General features: G+C 36.4%; 1 protein-coding gene across 10 annotated transcripts in view; it reads left to right on the top strand.

The window, feature by feature from the left end:
* Positions 1–23,671, top strand: part of ELF2 (E74 like ETS transcription factor 2) — a 101,499-nt gene that overhangs the window by 69,510 nt on the left and 8,318 nt on the right. For 3 of the 10 annotated variants that reach the window (XM_032333432.1, XM_032333438.1, XM_032333442.1), the window contains 3 exons: positions 18,526–18,639; positions 20,298–20,471; positions 23,529–23,567. In XM_032333432.1, the coding sequence (XP_032189323.1) occupies positions 18,526–18,639; positions 20,298–20,471; positions 23,529–23,567 (327 nt within the window). Of the gene's footprint in view, positions 1–9,114; positions 9,396–18,525; positions 18,640–20,297; positions 20,472–23,528; positions 23,568–23,671 lie in introns of those variants that run through there. The other 7 variants (XM_032333436.1, XM_032333439.1, XM_032333433.1 and 4 more) reach the window with 7 other exon arrangements.

The raw sequence follows: 23,671 nt of genomic DNA, 5'->3' as shown, positions 1-23,671 counted from the left end.
TTGTAAATCTGAACTATTTTTTAAAATTATTCTTCTCAGGGCACCTGGGTGGCTCGGTTGGTTAAGCATCCAATTCTTGATGATCTCAGAGTTGTGAGATCAAGCCCTGCCTTGGCCTCTGTGCTGGGTGTGGAGCCTGCTTAAGATTCTCTCTCTCCCTACCACCACCACCACCACTGCCCCTCTCCTGCTCTCTCTTTAAAAACAAATTATTGTTCTCTATGTCATTTTTCCTATTCTCCCATCCAAGTACTAACCAGGCCCGACCCTGCTTAGCTTCCGAGATCAGACGAGATCGGGCTCGTTCAGGGTGGTATGGCCGTAGACTCATTTTTCCTATTCTTTATTATTTCTTTCCTTCTATTTCTTTGGTTTTGTTCTGTTGATTTGTCCATCTTTATGATTGAATGCTTAGCTTGTTAATTTTGAAACTTTTCCATCTCCTGACCTCTAAGTTCTGTTTTAGCTGTGTCATACTTATCTGATATATTATATTTTAATTGTAATTCATTTTTAAATATTTAATTCCTTTATGATTTCCTTTTTATTCCAGGGACTATTTAACATACACTGTAAGGTGAAACACATATTAATTTGACTACATCAATACCTAAAATTTTTGTAAGACAAATGATACTATAGACCAAATTAAAAGTCAAACAGCAGGCTAGCAGAAGATATTTGCAACACATGTCTGAATTATTATCTAGAGTATGTTAACATTTGACATATGAATAAGACAAAAAGTATCATAGAAAAATGACAGAGGATATGACTAATTTATAAGGGAAATATTAATAGCCAGTAAGTATATGAAAAAGTATCCTAAGTACTTATTAAGTATATGCAAATTAATTCAAGAATGATAGTTTTCTTGTCACCCAACAGACGGCAGAAATTTTAAAGTCTCATTATATCTTGTACTGACAAGAATTTGAGAAAAGTGGGTACTCTTAACATATCACTGGTGGAATTTTGGACTTGCATAGCTACTTTGGAGAGAGTAACATTTAAATTAAAAATGCACTTATATAATTTTTATTATATAAAAATTCTATTTGTATGTCAAAATTTCTATTACTATTTCTATAATAGTAATTTCTATTATAGTAAAATTTCTATACTGTGGAAACACTCTAGCATACAGGTTTAAGAAAACATGGAGAGGAATTTTTTTGCAGCATTGTTCATGAAAGTGAAAAGTGGAAATACATTTATTTGTCAATCAGTAGGTAATTTTATGAATAAAATGAGGTAAATTGATGCACTGGAATAATGTGTATCATCTAAAAAGCATATCTATGTTTATTTATACCAATATGGATAGCATGTAAATTTTGGATGAAAAAAAGAAAATTTTAGGAAGGCATATATAGAATAATGTCATTTATGTACCCAAAGCATGCAAAAATAATAGTATATATATTATTCTGGGATACACACATACACACACACACCTATAAATATATGCATACACAAAAACATAAAAATGTAAAAAATTGAAAGAATATGCATAAAACCTAAGATAGTGGTTTCTTTGGAGAGATGGAATGGTACGTGAGACTGGGGCTAGTAAGATGTTATCTTCCCCTGTAATGTGTTATTTCTTAGGGCGGAAAAAACACCTTTAGGCATCAATAACAAAATGTTAACAGTTGTTGGTTCTGGGTGTGGGAAGGTGACTATTTTTTACATTATTTTTTATAGTTTCATGTATGTTTTAAATCCCCCTCAAAAATTGTATATATTATATGTAATATAAATAATATAATATATTATATATAATAATATGTAATATAATAAATTGTATAATAGGATGGTCAGTCAGTTGAGCCTCTGGCTCAGGTCATATTCTGGGATCAAGTCCCTGCATTGGGCTCTCTGCTCAGTGGGAAGCCTGCTTCTCCCTCTATAACCCTCTGTCCCCCGCCCAATGCTCTCTCTTGCGCTCTCTCTCTCTCTCTCTCAAATGGATGGATAAAAATCTTTAAAAAAATTGTATAATAAGTGAGTTCTTAAACTAGGATCATAGGTGACTCAGATTTGTAGCCTGGGATGATGGTAATGCTCTTGGTAGAGAAAACAAAGGAGATTTTTGTAGATAAAAGACCTTTAGGTACCAGTGGGTTAGCCAAGATGTTTGTAATATAATTGGAAATTAGAACCTAGATCTAAAAAAATAATAAGTCAAGCCTGGAGGTACTGATTTTTGAATCAGTACAGAAACCCGGGTAGTGAATGGATAGTAAATTCTATTCTTGAGAGAGTGAAGAATGAAGAGAGAAGGTGGTTAAAGATCATACTATGGGAGAACACCACATTTAAGGGTTGTGTGGAAGTGGATGACATCAACTGAAGAGAAACAAATAGGAAAAAAACCCAAAGCCAGACAGTTTATTCTCATGAAAATCAAATGAAGGGAAATATTTCAGTAAGGGCTGGTTAATAATGTCATTTGTTAAGAGAAGTGGAGTCAAGTGAAGACTAAGAGGAGACAGATGGGTTTGGCAATTAAATGCTCAATTAATGTTGACCTCTGAGGAACTTTTTGGTGAGAAGAGTGCAGAAGCTATACTATAAGAGGGGAAGAAATTAGTTAATCTGAATATTCCTTTAGGGATCAATCAAAATAGAATTTGACTTAAAGTGGTAACATAGTTGAGAACTCCACCACTGTAAATTTTTCATAAACATGCTAAATGTGAATCATATATTAGCTCTTGTAAAGGTTCACAAGAATTGAAAAAAAATTTCCAGAGTAGTCAAGATACTATATATTCTCTAATGAGAATAAAGAACCAAAGCCCTTGAAATCACTTGTCATAAATGTTATCTAAAATATAGATAACGTTAACTAATATTTAAACTCATTTTGCTGGATATCATGTACATATGGGTGCTTAATAAATGCTGTTTGGAAAGAGTTGTTTGTGTAATACCCATAAGAAAAGACTAGCTACAGTATCAGTTGACAGTCTTCTAGGAATGGCTGCTAAGAATCAGAAGCAATGTGTCACCTAGTGTAAACCAGAGTGAAGAGTCAACAAGCTCAAGGAGAGTCTGGCCCAGGAATAACTTAATAAGTAAAATGCAGAAAACACGAATGTAAACCATACCATCAGTTTTTTTTTTTTTAAAGATTTTATTTATTTATTTATCTTTTAGAAAGAGAAAGAGGAAGAGTATGAGGGGATGGGGGGAAGGGAGAGAGAATCTGAAGCTGTGCAGAGTGAAGAGCTTGACTTGGGGTCCCCTCGACTTGGGGCTTGATCTCATTACTGGGAGATCATGACCTGGCCCAAAACCAGGAGTTGGATGTTTAACCGACTGACCTGCCCAGGCGCCCCCAAACTGCCAGTCTTAAAAATCGTACATACTGAGTCCTTACTCACTGTAGAGTTTTTGTAGTCGATAAATGCATATGGCAGGGTAACTCATGATAAAATAACTTTTAAGAGTCATGGATCTCTTTGAGAATCTAAAATAAGCCATGGTCCTTCTCTTTAGAAAAATGCAGAGTACTAACAAAATTTTGCCTTTGTAAACCCCTCATTAAAAATCTATGATGTATTAAGGCTTTTATGCATATAAGTAATTTTAACTTTCCTGGGTGGTAGTCCAAAAACATATTATATAGCCACTATTCCCTAATTTCATGTATAATCAATTTTATGCATCATACTGTCTCTAAGAATTTCACCCTTAGTGGGAGTTCTGTGTGCATTAGGAAGGCTTAATTTTTTTTCTTTTGTTACATAACTTAGTGCTACCAGGTATAAAAATAGATGGCTATGACAGAAACTTGCTCAAATTAAGTGCTAGATTATTATTTGTTGAATAAATGAATGAATATGTGACTGGGGGTTCAAACACCTTCATTTTATTATTTTATTTTATTTAAGACTTTATTTATTTGTTAGCGATACAGAGAGAGAGAGGGAACACAAGCAGGCGGAGTGGGGGAGGGAAAAGCAGGCTTCCTGCTGAACGGGGGACCTGATGTGGGGCTCTATCCCAGGGCTCTGGGATCATGACCTGAGCCGAAGGTAGACGCTTAATGACTGAGCCACCCAGGCACTCCCAAACATCTTCATTCTAATAATAGTTTATAAAACCTGACTATTAAATAAAACAAGTCAGTAGTATAAAAAATTGTAAATAGATAATAAAATAGTAGCAGAAAACATGTGAAATAATTCATCTTTTCTCTGTGAATCTGTAGCTTCTACTTCTACCTCTATTGTCTATCTTCCAAGGCTGATGAACGAAGATTTACTTAATGGTCCTAAGTCACTTGATTTCCAGTTTGTCCTTGATAGGCATGCTTTTTGTTCCTTCCTTCCTTCCTTCCTCCCCCTCTTCTTCCTTCCTTCTTTCCTCTCTTCCCCTCTTCCTTTCTTTCTTTCTTAGGCCTATTTTTCTTATAGCTTAATTTTCTTGACTTTTTTTCTCCTAAGCATGTCCAACACATCACAACCCAGCTCTGAATTTTGTTACTAGTTCAATTGTATCAGAAAAGTTTAGATCATTTGGCCTTCTCTTATTGTTCTCCCACCATTCACTGCTCAAATTTTTTTTTCATTTTTTTTCCTTAATTTGTCAGAAAGACATTAACCATTGCTTTAGCTTTTGACATAAAAAAAGCAATCATTTTGCAACTTACAGTTTATAAATACAGTAGTGGTAAAATGGATTTAACTTTTCATCTGTTTTATAATTTCTAAGTTTTATAGAAGTTTATTTTATAGAATTTTTTACCTTGAAATCTTAAGATACTGTATGACCAAATTATTTAATTTCTTGGGGCCTTGGTTTCCTCATGTGTATAATGTGAGGGCACTGGACTAAACTGGTGATTCTCAAGTAACTTGCACATTGGTAGAGAGAGCTGTTCTTACTAAAATAGGAAACTGGCATCCTTCTCCTGAATTGTAGGAAGATAACATTAATGCATGGAATGTCTACTTCCTTAGATTCCAGCCCAATTTTTTAAAAACTTTAAAGACCGTGTCTTTTGTTTTTATTAGCATCTAATAGAACACACAATTATATACTTGGTTTTTAAAATGTAATATATCTAATTTATGGTAGCCAGGAAGAGAGATCATGATATTCAGGTTCTTTTTTTTTTTTTTAGGTTCTTTATTTTTTGAAAAACTCCAGGTGATGTGGTCTCTAGGTTCCTTTCCAATCTGTAATATTTTATAATTAGTATAATATATTTTATAATTATTATATAATTATATAATATTTTATAATCTCATATAATATACGAGATAAATGGAAAGCATAAATGAAATCATCTGGGTAATCTAAAAATAAAAACATTTGCAACTTATATGGTATTGGAAACAATATCTCTCAAGAATGTTTTCCATTTTGGTTACTGTGGAACCATAAAATTATTAAAAAAGCCAAGGGTATCTATTTTTTGTTGTATTAGACTTTAATGATAATGATTATATTATAGACTCATTTTCAAAAAGGAGAGCTTGGAGGATGAAAGAGTTGATGCCCAGACTATAAAGAATTTTATAGTCAGGATACTGTACTGGATACTGTAGTATCAGGATACTATAGTTAAAAGTTAAAGTTCTTTATAAACTTTACCCTTTTTAAAAATCTGAGCTCTGAAATGTGACAAGTTGAGAGTTTAAATGCCTTCTGTGTTCCTTCTTTCTTTTGCTGATTAACAGATTGCCCCAGATTTAGCAGCTTACAACAGCAACCATTTCTCATACTGTAGTTTTTATAGTTAAGGATTGGAGAGTAGCTTACTTGCTGGTTCTAGCTCAAGGTCTTTTGTGAGGCTGTAGCCCTCTGAAGGCTTGATTAGGGCTGGAGGATCTGTCTTCTACTGGACAGACACAAGACTGTTGGCAAGATGCCATTGTTTCTTGCCTAAGGCCCTCTCCACAGTTACTTGAGTGTACTCATGACATGGCAGTTGGCTTCCTCAGAGAGTGACCCAAAAGGAAGAGATCAAGCAGACAGTTTCTGAATTCTTGCACCTTCACTCTTGTTAAGTCTTTTAAGTCCAGCCCACACTAGGGAGAAGGGTCTTGGGTTCCATGTCTTGAAGGGAGGAATATAAAAGAATTTTCAGGGGTACCTGGGTGGCTCAGTCAGTTAAGCATCTGAATCTCGATTTCGACTCAGGTCATGATCTCAGGGATGTGAGATGGACCCTGGTATTGGTCTGTGCGCTGAGTGTAGAGCCTTCCTCAGTTTCTCTCTCCCCCTCTCCCTCTGCCCTCTCCCTGCTCATGTGCACTCTCTTAAAAAAAAAAAAAGGATTTTCAGACAAGAAAATGGATGGAAATGGAGAATAAATGGATTTAAATGGAGAATGGAGATAAAAAGGCCTTGTTACTTTGGTGCTTGGCTAGTGGTGGAGGTAATGACTCTGGAGTCAGTGCTTGGGTTCAAATCCTGGACGTGCCTCTCATTAACTTTATGACCTTGGTCAAGGAAACTTAGATTCTACATCTATAAAATGAGCGCAGTAATAATATATAATTCATAGGAACACAGAGAGGAATATGTGAAAAAAAGTGAACATAAAGCAGTTAGCATAGGAGCTGTTATTTCAGTAAGAGTTACCTATTTATCTTTTTCCCCCTGCTACGATATAGCAATAACTTTGATGTAGGAGATATCTTTCTGTAATGTTACTAGCAGAATATGAATTTACTCTTATATGCTGTAATATGATTTGTCTACCTTCTACCCTATCTATTCTTACTGTTTTTTATTCTATTTACTAATACCTGCTTAATCTTGAAGACTTGAGAAGTGCAGATGAGTATGTGTGAAATGTGTGTGTATACACATGTATATAGTGTATGTCATATACATACATTCATATGTACTACAGGGCTTGAGTCATATTGGGGGAAGAAATAGATATTTAAATCTTAGCACATTTATATTTTTACTATTTTACTGTGTTGTTAAAATTTTTTCGAAAGCATTTTTAATGGAACAATCCACTGAATGTTTTATTTCCTCAGGCTAGGCCCAGGAAATGAAACTCCTGGGTCAGAATGTATGAACCTCTTTTAGACTCTTGATATATAATGCCACACTGCTTTCCTGAAAGTTTGTACCAACTTATATTTCCAGCAGCAGCTTATCCTTACTTGCCACTTCCAATATACTTCTTTTGGTTTCTAAGAAGTATTGGTGGCTGAAATCATAGTTTCAGTGGCAAGGCAAAATTGCATTAAAGCCAGGGAATTGTGTTTTTACGAGAACTTTAAATATATAGGAATATTTTCCAATCTTTCTGAATTGATTTGTACACACACACACACACACACACACACACAATGAAGTATTAGGTAGGAATAGATACAGTTTCTCTTTTCTTGGAAATTAAATTTTAAGGCTGAGGTAAATACATATAATTAAGATGTACAAATAATAAAATACATACTGTTGACTTAAGATATATCTCAAGAAGCAAATTATAAGGTAAAAGTTACACATCAGATCAGGCTGCAAAAGACTTGCATATTGAGAATGCCTTCTTGAGCCAAGTTAACCTGTTGCCTCCAGAAAAAAATAAGCTGCTTTTCCATTTTAAATACAGGAAAATCTACTGATTGATAGGAGTAGAAACTCAGGTTTATTATCAATTTCGGTGATCTGCCTAAAGCCAGGAGTAACTGCTGTATTCTGTATCACATCCCACCTGTAAACTGTCTCAGGTTAAGATGCTGCCTATCAATGGATGACCCTTTTTAAAAATTGACCATAGATTTAAAAAGCTACCAATCATATAGTTCTGTCTAGTAGGTGAAAGTTCACCTAATGGAAGAAAGATCCTTATTGATTTCAAGAGGAGTTGTATTTTGGAAATGGCATATAAGTTCTTTTGGGGAGGGTGGAGATCATGGTGGCAGGGCTAGGACAAAGCACCAGGAGAATAAATGAGTATTTAGAAGAAAGGAAAAAAAAAAAAAAAGTCATGGGCTGTATATATGTATTCTGAAACTGCACTGACACACTGGGCAAACTTGTAAAATTGTACATTAGTATTACCACTGGAAACTTTTTTCACTTCAAGATTATCAGCACAGTTCATTCCATTCAGATCATAAGTATTATACCTTAAATTTGTAACTGCCGAATCTTTTCTGGTGTTTATTTAGCAAATACTTATTGAGCACTTACTCTGTAGAAAGCACTGTTTTATGTAAATTATGTGTCGAAAGAACTTTAGGGCAACGTTTTATTTCAAACCTCTTTTGGACCAGGGAAGCATTTTTTTTTGTTTGTTTGTTTTAGAAGATTCATCCGAGTCATTTTATTGGTTTGATTTTCTGTGTCAATAAATTTATAGTCACTAAATGGCAATTTATCCCCCCCTTTCCCTCCTCGATTGTATTTTAACATGTACGTATTTATAATAGGATTAGTTTCTGTGAAAAAGATTTTAAAAGGGAGATGACATAAATGAATGTTTGTTTCCAAACGAACAAAATAGGAATGAAAGGGTACATGAGTTTCATGACTAGCAAATGGGGGAAGGATAATCTACCAGAGGCTGGCATGTTGTTTACTAATAAATACCTGTTTAGTGTGCTCTTTAACAGTTCTGTAGTGGGGAAAAAGACGAAGTCGGCCTCTGAAAGTAGTTGGAAACTCCTTACTTTCCAAGTAAAGCTTTTAGCATATTTTGTAGGCATGCCTCTTTTTTTGTTGTTATTGGTATTCCTGTTTTAAAGTGCAGCTTTTCAAGTGGACGGGTTACATGTTGCATAAGCTTCGAAACGGCCAAAACAAGTTAAATAGCCACCTTTATTTACAGCTGTGGGACTAGGTATTAGATCTCTTCCAGGAAGAAAATTTGATTAATGGCTCTTTTCCAAAGTGGGGACAATTGCAGACTTTTCTTCCGCAGAGCGTGAAATGTGCCTCTTCCTGCCGAGGGCCCTTGTCCTAGCCGCGGCTCCCGGGGCGGTTTCCAGCCTCAGGTGTCTCCCCCGCCGTGGGCCGCGGCCGCTCTCCGGGGCGGGCGTCCGGGACTTCCTGTCTGGGCGCGGGGCGGAAGGATCGCGTTGCCAGCCGAGGCGGCCGCCACCACCGCCGCCGCCGCCGCCGCCCCTGCCGTTAGGTGGTGGGGTTTCTCAGCCCCGCGGCGGGAGGCGGGCCGGCCTCGGCTTCCTGTCGGAGGACGCGCAAGGATCCGGGCGTCTGAGTGTGTGCGAGTGCGTGAGTGTGTGTCGGTCGCACGGCGTGTATCTCCGGCCGCGGGTTCCGCCTCCTCCCCTGCCGCCGCTGCTCACGGTGTAAGTCAATGTGAAGCAGCAGCTCCAGCCCCGGGATAAACATGGCGACGTCTCTGCATGAGGGACCCACGAACCAGCTGGATCTGCTCATCCGGGCTGGTAAGGACGGGGGAACTTTTCTCCTGTGCATCGGTGCAGCAGGAGAGGGGGTGCACAGAAGGCGGGGTGTCTCCCCGGTGGCGGTCAGTGCAGGGGGTTCAGTGTCCACCTCAGTCACTGGGGCGGCCGGGGGAAAGGGGGGTAGTGAATGAAGTAATGGAGGCGACGAATCAGGAAGTGATCACCTTGGAGAGTAACCTGCCTCGAATCTGGCGCTGTCGCTTCAGGGTGTGTTCGGCGAGCGGCGGCGGCAGCTGCCGGGCGGAGCGCTGGCAGCCGGTGCTGGAGAGCCGAGCCGCAGTTAAGTTGGGGACTCGGGGGCGGACGAGTTGTGCGCTTCACCCCAGTTGCTGAGGAACCAGGAAGTGAGTGAGGCTGTTGTCTCTCGGCTGCGCCTGCCACGCTGTCTGGCCGGAGAGGCCGCTGCTGCCCGCGGTCGGGGGCGGCGGGCTTCTCCGGTGAACGCTCGCCACCCCCGCTCGGCTCTCCTTTCAGACTTGGTTCACAGATCCACGACTTCCGCGTGGACGAGGCAGCCCCGGGCCATGTCCGGTAGACCGATACCCGCCAAAAAAATGCTCTGCCCCTCCTCTTCACGTCCCCACCTTGTGCAGGCTCAGGAGTAACGGTTCTGGAAGGGGTCACTCAATAATGTGGAATGGCCCGGGAGGATGTATCTCTCGGGGGCCCGCCTCCCTTTCCTCATTTAATGGGTGGCTGTGAAGAAGTAGGTTTAATGCCCCTTCCCTCGTGGGTTGTTTTTTTAGGGGAAGAATGGGAAGGACACGGTATATATTTGGTACCCCTGACCTGGAGCCTGGGGGTATCAGAGAAGAACGTTTATTTTCGTAAACAGTGGGTGAATGTGAAGGAGTGGGGTGGGCGACAGGGAATCTTGGCCCTAGGGAAGTCTCAGCACGGAATTGCCCCCTTTTCCCCTCCCCCCCAAACCTCCCACCATAGCGGAAGCGCCTCGGAGAGGACAGAACGGTCGGGATTGACAGGCCCCTAGTTCCAATCTGCTCTCTGAGATGTTCCAAATAAGAACGTTGATTTCTGGGGGCGGGACTCTGGGCCAGCGCTGAGCCAATGAAGATTGGGCGGGAGTGAAGCTGACAATGTACGCATGGAATTGGAGGGAAGAGGAGTGTAAACACGGAAGTGGCCGCGGGGGTGGGGGATGTGCAGCGCCACTGCTGCAGCGGAAGGGCACGGACTTAAGTTACATAGAAAAAGCAGCTTTACTTTAAACAGACAGCGCAATGAGGACTCTTAGTCGCTGTAGCAGTGCTAGAATATTATTTACTTATAGCAGTAATAAGCATACATGTTCCCTTTCCCTGGGTTCTGTTTCATACTGCCAACTGTGGGAACTGGGAGGTAGGAAATACCGAAGGGTAATGCTGTAAAAGATCTAAAAGTAGTTTGATTGGTGGAACTCTGATTCGGTTGATTGGGGAGAATCATGAACATAATGCGTATCGCTAAATTTAACAGGACTTTTAGTTGAAATAAAGTCTTGAATAATATAAGTATGTGTTGTCTGATACATGAATGACCAGACTTTTTTTTCTGTAAAATGTAATGTTACACGTTTCAAAAGTCCCAAAGAAAAATCATAGTTTACTGCATGGTGACTGAAACACATTTGACAGTTATTTTCTGATAAGAGCAAGAAGTTAAGTATTAGTAAATAAGAACTTGGTTCCTTTTGTGTATGTTCAGTCCATTAATAAGACAGTATGAATTAAGGAACGGAATTTTTGGTCTTTTGTTATTGGTGCTAACAATACCTGTAATTGTGTGGGTCGATGATATTTTTGTGAGTGTTGAACATTTTGAAGAGTTTACAGTGATTGGAACATACCAAGAGAACCTTAGCATAGTCCCCGCAGTCAGAATTTTGCAAAATATTGTAAAGTTTAGAGGGCTAATTTGCCAATTGGAGGTATTTTTTTCATAAACTTTTAGAATTAGCGAGGCTGAATGTGCCATATAGGTATTTTGCTTGGAATGGAAACCTGTGGAGAGTCTACAGTTTGAAAATACAAGTTTTAGCTCCCTTTGATAAAAGTTTTTTTTTTTTTTTTAAATTAAATGTTGTTTTCTGGTCCTAATGCATTTCTTTAGTATTTACAAATCTTAACAATTGAAGTTTCCTTTATGATTATAATGTTATGTAAAGAATATATTTTACCTGTAATTGTCTCCAAATTACTTCCTCAATAATTTTCATGTAATTTGAAGCTCTCTTACAAGTCCTATTTTAGAAGGAAACTTGAGACAGGTTTGCTGATTTACCCAAAGATTACTCAGTGAGAAGTTGGGAAGGAAAGGTGGCCCACAAGATGAGGAATCATGGATCCAAGTTAATAAAAACTTAGATTGCTGCCAATTTCCAGTGATGTTGGAAGAGTAATGTGTGTGAAGTTTTTATTTGTAAAATAGAATACCTTTTTATTCCTCTGAGAGAATTATATGTTAGACATAATTCTTCCTCACAAAGATTTTACAGTCTAATTGAGACAGATGTAAATATACTTAATATATAAATGTTAATGTAACTACAGTGATTGCTATAATGGGTTGATGACTAGTGTATAATGACTGATATTAATGAAAACTTCTAGAGGAGATCAGCTTTTAGTCAAATATTGTCAGCATAAGTGTTTCTAAGTGATTTTAAAGCACTTAATAGTACACTACTATATTGTTATATGTTAAGGTACTAGGTGATATACTTTTGCTTTTATTTTCTCCCTTTTGAAGCTTAACTATCAATTGTAGTTAACCAACTTCAGCTATCAGCTTCAGCTTTAGTTAGCATTTTTGCTGTCAGAGGAGTCTTAAGAATGAAATGAAATAAATAAGCTTGTTTATTAAAAATCACTTATTTCAACACACAAAGTGTTTTTGTGAAGACTTGACATATGTTGTAAAACTTTCACTTATAATGCTATTTATGAGAAATAACCCTGAAGTCTGGAGATGAGGATCTGCATCTCGCTGTCACTAAACTAGCTCTGTCCTAGTGACTTTACTTCTTTAAGGTTTCATTTTTTTTGTAAGAGGACAGGATTGACTAGGTGATCTCTAATAACTAAGATTATAACTAGTTCAAATAGTTAATGGAAAGTGAAGGCTTTTTTTTCTTCTTGGGTTTTTTTTTTTTTTAAACAATGCAATGTGTAAATAAATATTTGAATTGGGAGGTTAGTATGTGCTAGCCAATGTTTGTGCCAAAATGGAATTTGAGGCCAGGTCTGTATGTTGAATGACATTATGAAATAGTTTAGGATCATCTTCATATATGAAGATACATATATATACGTCTGTGTGTGTGTGTGTGTGTGTATATATATATATATATATATATATATATATATATATATAAAACACTAATCTTACATATATAGTGAATTGTAGGAAAAACAAATGTCTAGTTTGTAGGAACAGTGAATGTTACTTTCTTAATTGTGATCTAGATTTTCTTGAAGGTTTTCAATTTAAAATATTCTGCCTTCTTCTCAAGTATACTTTCCTTGACTTGTTTCTTCCTTTTTTGAGAAACTGAGAATTGAGAAATTGGAGAATTTGGGTTGAGAGATATGGTCACCAGAACTTTTTTCTACTTTAATGCCGTTATTAAATGGGAGGGAGGGAGTTTTCTGGAAATGTAGTTTAAGTATTTTCACTGATAAAACAAATCTGTCTGGTTTGTCAAAGTTCATTGTGAAATTTGAACTTGAAAATCTTATTTCCAGTTTACTGTAAATTGAAGTATCTGGTTATCAGTCTTGAAAAGATCAATATGAAAATTTAGGATGTGAGAAAATGAAGCGTGTGTTGAAATAAAACTGGAATAATGGCATTCATTTTTTGTTTTTAAAGATGTGTTTATTTTAGAGAGCGAGTGCAGTGAGGAGGGGCAGAGGGAGAGGGAAGGAAATTTAAGCAGACTCTGCTGAGCTCAGAGCCCATTGGAGTCCAGGGAGGGGCGGATCTCACGACCCCTGGGATCACAACCTGAGTAGAAACCAAGAGTTGGAGGCTTACCTGACTATACCACCCAGACCCCATTAAAAAAAAAAACACAAACTTATTTGAATATACATTTAAGAAATTACTCTTCAGAATTCACTGCAGCATTAGGACTAAAATTAAAAGCAAAATGAGTTAAATTGTAACATCAGTATTTTAACATTCAAGCAGGATAGTTCAACATAAAACAGAGAAAAGGGTGGGCAGGAACATGTTCCTGATAATTATTTAAACTCCTTGTGTTATCTATAGCTTAAGTGTTCAAAGGGATGCAAAGAAGTGTTTATGAAAAACTTCTAAAATCTTTTATGTGTAAGTGGACAGAATACTGTTGTACTTGGAAAAGGGAGTCATAATTTTTCATCTCTCCCTGTTTAGACGCTAAAACTTAGAGAAACAGGATAGAATTTGGGTGTTTTTATTCTGTTTGGTAATAAATTATAGTTGCAGTCCTTAAAAACTAATATCTCTGAGCTGAGGATCTGTGGAGTCCTGAGCCTCTTTCAGAGAGTCTGTGAAGTCAGAATTGTTTTCATGACAATTCTAAGACATTATTTGCTTTTCAGTTTCACAAGTGATCAGAATTTTCTAGAGGCTACATGTCTTGATACTACAACAATTTAATGAAGAAGCAAATCTGAATCTAATCACTTTCTAGCATGTATTAAAAAGATTTACCAAAATGTAAAACAAAGCTACTCATTTTTTTGTTACAGAAAAGCTATTTTTCATTAAAATATTACTTGGAAGTTATTGGATTTATTATTTGAAATGAATTGATAAATATTTTAACTTTTTCTTAATTTCAGTTTGAAATAGAATAAAATCTAAAAATAGGACTTAGATAAACAAAATCTCTTTGTTGTCCTCAAATAATTTGAGTATGAAAGTTGCTGTTGACCAGAAAAGTTTGAGAGTAGCTGTATATTTTTCAGTACCATAGGCATTAGCTGTGGCTAATGTGGCTGTTGAGTGGCTGAGAAACTGAATTTTTAATTTTTTAGAATTTTAATTAAACCTAAAAACTGAAGCTGTGGAAAACTTTTATATTGATTATCTGTTGAAATGACAATATTTTTTAATATACTGGGTTAAATGAAAGACAGTAATTTCAGTTTCCGCTTACTTTTTAAAATTTGGCTGTTGGAAATTTAAAAATTATAACATGGCTGATGTTATATTTTCATCAGGCAGCTTAGTGCTTTTCCCTTCTAAACTTTTAAATTGTAACTATTGATTAGAAAGTCAAAGAGGAATAAGACAAGATGGAGTATCCCAAAATTTTACCTTTCCCCCTTTTTATTGTATTCATTTGTATTTTTCACTTACCTATTATGCCTTGGGGCTTTAGAAGATAAGCTGTATTAAGTCAGGTGCCTGGTTGAGTGATGATCTTGTATTATTAGTTTATGGTCTTCCTTGTAGGGACATACTACTGTCATTTAAGGAAGTGTTTTCTAATTTTTTTCCATTGCTTTCAAATTAAATTGCTATTAATTTTTATTTTTGACTTTAAGAACTTTGTTATGAGCTAGATCCATTGCCAGCATTCTCTTCTGCAAAGCTGAGAGGTATGTCTCTTGTCAGACTTAATTACCAAGTTTGGTATTTTGTAACAGCTGTTGAGTGAGTCTGGAATAGTCTACCATACAAACACCAGTTGATTAGAAAGCTGGAAATGGAACAAGAAGACACTTAACCAGTAGGAAAGGAGGGCATAAGCAAATTTGAGTTTTGGCACTATGAGTAAAGTTAAAATTGTTTTGAAATTTGTTTGATACATTTATTTCTTCAAAAGGGATTGAGCCCAACACCAAGAAATAATCTTAAGTAGAAAATAATACCTGTCAGATTACTTTTCACTTCATTGTTTCTATTTTTAAAACGTTGCTTTTTTTTTTTATTGTGCCATTAATTTCATACTAGTAAACCAAGTTTTAAGTAAGAGATAAGGAGTTTTCAGCCCTTGATTCTATTATTTGCTTACTCTAGTTGTACAACACTGTTAAACTCATGTTTGTCCTTAAGAATTGTGCATAATTCTAGTTTAAATTGTGTTTGAATTACTGAGCTGAACCAAGTGAATTGAAAAGTTTTCAAAAATTACAGAAAAGTTTTCAAAAATTACAGAAACTTGGGGCGCCTGGGTGGCTCAGTGGGTTAAGCCGCTGCCTTCGGCTCAGGTCATGATCTCAGAGTCCTGGGATCGAGTCCCGCATCGGGCTCTCTGCTCGGCAGAGAGCCTGCTTCCCTCTCTCTCTCTCTCTGCCTGCCTCTCCATCTACTTGTGATTTCTCTCTGTCAAATAAATAAATAAAAAATCTTAAAAAAAAAATTACAGAAACTTAAATAAGAGATAAATTTGATAAAATTTTGATAAATTTCTTTTATCAAAAACTACTTATATCAACAAGAAAAAGATGAGGGTTTTCTTTTTCAAAATGGCAAAGTATTCTTGGAAACTGATAGGTACACTGTTGTAATAATTGATCTAAGTGTGCGCTCTTAGGTGTTCGTTTGCATGTGCTTGGGGTTATAGTTAATAAAAATGATAAAAGTAAAATCAGTAAGCATCCAAAAAAAAAAAAATCAGTGCTCCACTTAAGCTGTTAGCTTACAGAATAAGTTTAAATTCTTTTATAGCTTTCGTTAGTTTTGAAATATTTTACTTCTGTTTGTTTTCGATACTACCATTTATGTTTCTAAACTATTAGTATAAGCTTCACAAAGCTAGAGATCTATTCACATTTGTCTCTCAGATTTCTAACACAGGGTCTGATATACGGTCAATGCCCAACAACCAAAAGTTGACTGTCCATAGAACATAAGATCTTCTGATTGATAATTCCCAGAGAACGTATGCATTTTGGTATTCTCATCCTAAGTTTAAAATATGAACTAATAAATGTTATTCTTTTTGTGTTTTGTTTTGCTCTGTAAGTGTAAAACTGTCCTGGGAAATAATATGTTGAATTTGGGAGAAAGGAGAGTTTGAGGTCAGAAATATGAGCAAGAAAATACACTTTTAAGAAATAATTTCCACTGACATAATTAACATGAAATCAGGGTTTTATAAATGTGCCTCAAGCTACATAAAAACCCAGGGCAGCAGCATTTGTAATTGTTAGGCACATTTCATTTTGTTTATAACTGAAAACATTAAAAAAAATTGGGTAAAATTCTGTTGCTGTATGAAGTGTTTGAAGCTCTGATTTTAATATGGTAAGGTTTTTAGGGTATGTCTTAATACAATTACATAAGGAATTAGTTTACTGAGGGTAGTTTATTTATAGCACCTAAGACAACACCTAAATTGCAACACAAGCAGACTTTAAAAGAATGAAGTTCCTAGAATAAGTTTTAAAAACCCGAGAATTTGCTTTCCAAGGTTCTTTAGTATATGTGAGTATTGTGGGGAAGCATTTTGAAAAATTACTTGAGAATGGTAATTTATTTTATACTTACTAAGTTTCTTAAAGTTGAGCTAGAAGGACTGATTGAATCCTTTGCTTCAGTGAAGCTGCAGATAAGAGTAAGCAGGGTCACCTAAAGATAGATTTACTTAGAGGTTTGGCTGCCTCTCTGGAACTGTTTAGCTTTGAGCAGATTTCCATAAATGGAAAGAGCAACTGGAGAGACCCAGTACCTTGGTTGAGAGTGTGGATGATGTGCAACAGGTGGTAAAACAGTCTCTGGATTTTTTTTTTTTTTTTTTAAATTGCTCTCCAAAAGGCTAAGGCTTTAGCATTTGGTAAATTTTGAGATTAAGTGATTTTTTTTTTTCATTTAAAAGTTTCCTGGAAACGGTTTTAAAAGATTCGTATCTTTAGTGTGTAGAACTTGTGAGTTTGTAATATAGCTTACGGAATTTATACAAATACTTCCTTCCTTTTAATCTTTTTTAGAGGACATTTTGAGAAAAATCTATCCAATTAGAAACTTACATATTCATGTTTCAGAACTAAGTAGAATGTTCAATATTTTTTAAGTCAGGGTGTGAAGTTAATATATCATTAATATGTTTGTACTTAATTGGCCAATTTCCCTGTAAGGTCTGTGGGTTGTTCTCAGCTTTAGTATATAAAAGAAATACTTGCATACCTCTTGTATTAAAAATCTGTATTACGAATTATAGCAGATATGAAGATGAATTAAAGATAGTTCCCCCTGACCTCAGGGAACGTATAATCTTACAGGGGTGATAAGAAATTACCATGATTTAGAATTCTTATCTATATGCCAGGCTTTGTACATTTTTTTTTATGGGTATCTCCTCACTTAATTCTCACAACTATAGGAGGTAAGTAATACACCTGTTTTGTGCAAGAGGAAATCAGTTTCCTCACAGAGAAATTAAATTGCTGGTCTAGGGTAACATTATAAGTAGCAGAGACTAGGACCCAAGCTGTTGGACTTGAAAAGCCAAACGATTGCTGTATATTTTATTGTTTCACAAGTAATTCAAGCAACAAATCATAAAGTAAGTGCTAAAAGAGTTACAGAAGGCGGCAGAATTAGAAGAGGCTTCATGAAAAAACAAACATAGGAACTTTAAAAACAAATTTCTTGCTAAAATGCAGAAAAGTTTCTTGAAATCTTGAAGAGACAAGTTTATTGGGAAGAGAGTTCCCAAGTGTCTGGTGCTATGCACTCACCTAGGAGAGTGTAAGAATCAAACTAATTCATTAAACTAACTTGGTAATACGTGTTTCTGACTGTGATTCTGCAAGGTATTGATATCAGTAGCTTTATATCACAATACATAATGGACCTCCTAGGACTGTTAATCTACAACCATCCTCCCCCCACCCCACCTCCAAGTTCGTTTAGTTCTAAAATTGATACAGGGTTCAAATTTCAAGGGTCTTTGTTTTCCTTTGGATAAGATTAAGAAATTTCTCAGTAATTTCTGATCATTCTCAGTTGCTTTATAATCAACATTCGTTTTGCAAAGAGTAGATACTAGATCATTTTTTAAACTATTTCTGTAAATAAATTTTATGGACGAATACTAGAGTTATTCACGAGTTTATTTATTTAGTAATGTATTCTGTGCATTTTTAATTGAGTAAACTTATTTTCCCCCCAGTGGAGGCATCAGTTCATAGCAGTAATGCACACTGTACAGATAAGACAATTGAAGCTGCTGAAGCCCTGCTTCATATGGAATCTCCTACCTGCTTAAGGGATTCAAGAAGTCCCGGTATGTGAATTGTTCTTTATAATAAGCATGTCACATCACTTCACATATCTAAAATGGGTTTCTTCTTAAATACATGGGAATTATTGTTCTCAGGGTTTATTATGCATGAATACCAGTGACAGTAGTACTTAGTTCCCTAGTCTTACATACTTTTTTATAATAAATGATACAGAAAATACCCACTATAGACAGATAAATGTTTGTTAAATTGCTGTTTATATTGTTATGTCTTATTTCCTTAACTGTGGGTAAATTATAAACCTTTGTAGTCCTTAAGGGACTTAAGGAACCTAAAGGGAATGGCAGATGGGGTGGAGGGATTTGCCTCCCATGACTACTTTCTGGCCTTTATTTAGTGATAAATAGGCAGTAGCTCCAGAGAACCTTCCATGGCGGAGAGAGGAGATAGCTTCTACCATTTCCTCATACTCCTTCAGGCTGGGAGTTTCCTTTTCTTTTGTCCCCCCCCCCCTTTTTTCCCCTCATTAAGGCTGCCTTTGACAGTCATTGTCCTCTAATTAATGTCCAAGTGTTAATTTGACTTAATAATATTGGCCCTTCTTATTATAGGGATTTATAAATACCAAGAGCAACTATACTTTTTGTTTTGCAACTGTCCTTTTTTTTTTTTTTTTTTAAGATTTTATTTATTTATTTGACAGGCAGAGATTACAAGTAGGCTGAGAGGCAGGCAGAGAGAGAGAGGAGGAAGCAGGCTCCCGGCTGAGCAGAGAGCCTGGGCTCGATCCCAGGACTCTGGGATCATGACCTGAGCCGAAGGCAGAGGCTTTAACCCACTGAGCCACCCAGGTGCCCCGCAACTGTACTTTTTAATTAGAATAGGAATCCCACGTATTATTCAGGGATGTGAGAAGAAAATTAGGGCATATTGGTCAATGTATTAATCTACAACAGTATTATTAGCCTGTCTCTTAATTGAAATAGAAATATGTCATATTCTGATTATTCATGCATATTGGAAGGAAGCTGGAGCACCATTATTGTATGTAATAGAATACCAAATGGCAGTTTCTGTATACTGCTTTCGACACCCAAAACATCAGGACTGTTACATTAAGTAAAATTTTAAATATTGGAAGATGAGATTCAGTGGGCTTTAATGAGCAGGTTTTCCTTTTCTACATATTTTGAAATGATCTATAGGTGCTTTCTTTTCACTGAAGACACACACATTTATTAAATGTGATTTTTATTGTGTTAATGTGTTAAATGTTTTAAATTTTATAACATGTGGATATATTACCTAGTTAGAGAATAATGCTGGGTATCAGGAAGGAAAGTAATTACTAAAGAACTCACTATGACTCTGATATCTTATTTTCAAATGTTTTCCCAATTGTCAAAATAATTCAAAGTCTTCTATAGTGAGCTTGAAAGTACTTAAAAATATGAAGAAGGGAGGTGATTCCTCATAATCCCCACATGGATTACAGGATTAACTTCCTTCAAGCTGATTTTCTTTGCATTTATTTCATTACATACTTTAGATTGTATTGCATATTCAGCAAATTAACTTAGGCTCTTACCCTGCTCTGATAAATTGTTAAGAAACCTCACCTCTACTAAATATTGAATTGTCCGCATGAAGAAGTATTGATGGGGGTGGGAAATTTTAATTTTTTGACTTTTTTTTATAGTGGAAGTGTTTGTCCCTCCTTGTGTATCAACTCCAGAATTTATCCATGCTGCTATGAGGCCAGATGTCATTACAGAAACTGTAGTGGAGGTGTCAACTGAAGAATCGGAACCAATGGATACCTCTCCTATTCCAACATCACCAGATAGCCATGAACCAATGAAAAAGAAAAAAGGTAGAATATATTTATAAATTTATGGAAAAGTGGGTGAATTTTTTTCTGGTTATTTTTTTTTTTTCCCCGTCAAGGGACATAGGAAAATACATGCTATAGATTTATGATTGATGTTATCTTTACCTAGGTATTCTCAAAGAATCAACAAACTGAGATTTTAGTTTTGTGTTAACATGTTCATACTGTAGCTAGTGTTTGCGCTCTAAAGAAAGTTGCCTGGAAATGGAATTAAAATAAATGTTGGACAAGCAGAAGGAAGGTCAGAGATTCACTGCTTGTCTGTCTGCTTTCGGATCTTTTTAGGTACTTGGTTATTTTTTTAAAAACCTTTATTTTTTTATTTTCTCTATTTTTAATCTTATCTTCCCACTCTTTTATGGGCATTAAAATCAAAAGCCCAATATTATTTTCTTCTTATATCTTCTGTCTTAAAACACCAGTATTGCCAATAGGGACTTTTAAGTGGAATAAACTCACTAGTGGGTAAAGAGCATTTCCACTTACTAGTTATTTGACTCCTGCTGAAACTTCTCACTCCTGATGGGTGAGGCCCCACATACCTCTGACATCCCTAGAAGAGGGGCAGGAAGTGGGTCCTTTTCCTGTTTGAATCAGGGGTAAAACTTGAAAGAAATTAAATTCTTTATAAATGGTACTCATCTAATTCCACTTTCTTCTGTATTTTTTTCTTCACATTTTATAGTAGGAAAAGCAAAAATAAGAAAACTTGTGTTAGAAATAATGGTATTTTCTTTCATTTATTAGAGGTATTTCAGATTGCTGTGATGTTGGTGTGTCTGTGCTTATTACTGTGAGGGACACAGTGAAGAATGAGATTGAGTTCCTTCCTCATGTAATAGATTACATGTATCTTGCCAGAGGTATGATTGAAAGAATAGAAGGAAGAATTACTTCCTGCTGTTTAAATGTTTAAAGACAAAAGGCATACATATAAGTAGCCCTGATTACCCACTTCCCCACTGTAACCTTTGACTGGATTTATTTGATAGGAGCTATTACAAAACACAAATTTTTTAGATTTATTTTTTAAGGAAGAGGGAGAGCACACACACGTGCACATGTGCACACGAGCAGGGGGTGGGGGCAGAGGGAGAGGGAGAAAGAATCTTTTTTTTTTTTTTTAAGATTTTATTTATTTATTTGACAGAGATCACAAGTAGGCAGAGAGGCAGGCAGAGAGAGAAATAGGGTGAAGCAGGCTCCGTCTTGAGCAGAGAGCCCAATGTGGGGCTTGATCCCAGGACCCTGAGATCATGGGAAGGCAGAGGCTTAACCCACTGAGCCACCCGGACACCCCAGAAAGAGAGAATCTTTTTTTTTTTTTAAAGATTTTATTTATTTATTTGACAGATCACAAGTAGACAGAGAGGCAGGCAGAGAGAGGGGTGAAAGCAGGCTCCCTGTGGAGCAGAGAGCCCGACATGGGGCTCGATCCCAGGATCCTGAGATCATCACCCAAGCCGAAGGCAGGGGCTTTAACCCACTGAGTCACCCAGGTGCCCCAGAAAGAGAATCATAAGCAGACTCTGTGCCCGATGCAGGGCTCAGTCTCATGATCCTAAGATCAAGACCCTGGCCGAAATCAGGAGTCAGACACTTAACCAAATGACCCATCGATGTGCCCCAAGAAATTTTTAGATCTGAAAGAAGAGGGAAAAAACCATGAAAAGCAGATGAATAGGTTCATCTGCCTATGGGATGTTGGTATGATAGAAACCAGAAGATTGCCAATTTAATATTAATTTTATATATTTGATAATATATATAATAGGTAGGTAAAGTTTTTTCTATATTTTATATATTTGAGAATAGATTATCTTAACGACCATTTAAAAATTACATATAATGTATATGTAAATATATATGCTTAAGTTCATTTGGGACAAACAAAGTTAGGTAGGTTATTTTTGAATAGCAGAGCCTTCTTTTTATTTCCAGAGCTTCTAACATACTAGTGGTTGTTGTGAATCTGCAAGAGAAGGTAACATGCAGTGTTCTAAAAGTAACCTTGACTGTAGAACGTTGTTTACTACTTATAAATAAACTATTTCTTAAGTACAATTTGGGAAGTACTGCTTTATATAAAAACAAGCCTTTTTGGACTAACATTTCTATGAAGTTTTTTGTTTTTGTTTTTTTCATTTGTATTCTTAGTATTACTTAAATTGAGAAATTAATCTCTGTTCTAATAAGGAAACCAGCGAACTTTCCCTTTTAATTTTTGCCAGAGCACACATCTTCTTGATTAGTTACCATAATGAAATCCTGGAATATAATGGCTGTGTATTTTGAAATAAAACGCTTTGATTTTTAGGTCTTTATTTAGCTCTAAATAATCCTTGCTAATGAAGACCAGAGTGACATTAGAAACCCAGATGTATGACAGTCACCAGATAAGTAATAATGTATTTATTTATTTATTTATTTATTTATTTTTAAAAAGATTTTATTTATTTATTTGACAGAGATCACAAGTAGGCAGAGAGGTAGGCAGAGAGGCAGGCAGAGAGAGGGAGGAGGAAGCAGGCTCCCTGCTGAGCAGAGAGCCCGATGTGGGACTCTATCCCAGGACCCTGAGATCATGACCTGAGCCGAAGGCAGCGGCTTAACCCACTGAACCACCCAGGCGCCCAGTAATAATGTATTTAATCTGCAAATTATAATATACTTGACTATTCCTAGCCTTTCTGGAGGCTTCACCTCATCTGCCAGCATTCTTTTATCAGTGCTGAGGATTGAAAACAACGCATTTCAGCCTTATACCTTCTTTAGTATAAGTATTGCTTTTCTGTTCATTGTGGATGCTAAGTCTTTCTGGGAGAGCCCTTTTGGTAGAAGTGAAGAGAAGCAAAAGGAAGGGCACACTTTTTAGACATATAAAATAGTTAATTAATTGAAAGATTTTCTTTTATTCTTATAATGTACCTGCACGTTGAAGTGGGGGAATTTGAACACTTATGCTTAAGTTCTGGTGAATGGATTGGCTCAGAGCAGTAGAGTGTTTAAAATAATATCTCTTACTTTTCCTCATTTGAGCTCAAAGGGCTTCGCAGATAATCAGATCCTCTGCAATAGGTAGGTAAAGTTTTTTCTAACAATCTTGTAGAACAGAAAAAAAGTTTGTACTAGAATTTGTTTCCATTGCTGCATTGTTGGAAGAGGTTAGCAAATTGCGGCTC

The sequence above is a fragment of the Mustela erminea genome, chromosome 2 (assembly GCF_009829155.1).
Source record: "Mustela erminea isolate mMusErm1 chromosome 2, mMusErm1.Pri, whole genome shotgun sequence".
NCBI classification, from domain to species: Eukaryota; Metazoa; Chordata; class Mammalia; order Carnivora; family Mustelidae; genus Mustela; species Mustela erminea.
The sequence above is the reverse complement of the archived record's forward strand: the minus strand, read 5'-3'. Positions and strand labels throughout refer to the sequence as shown.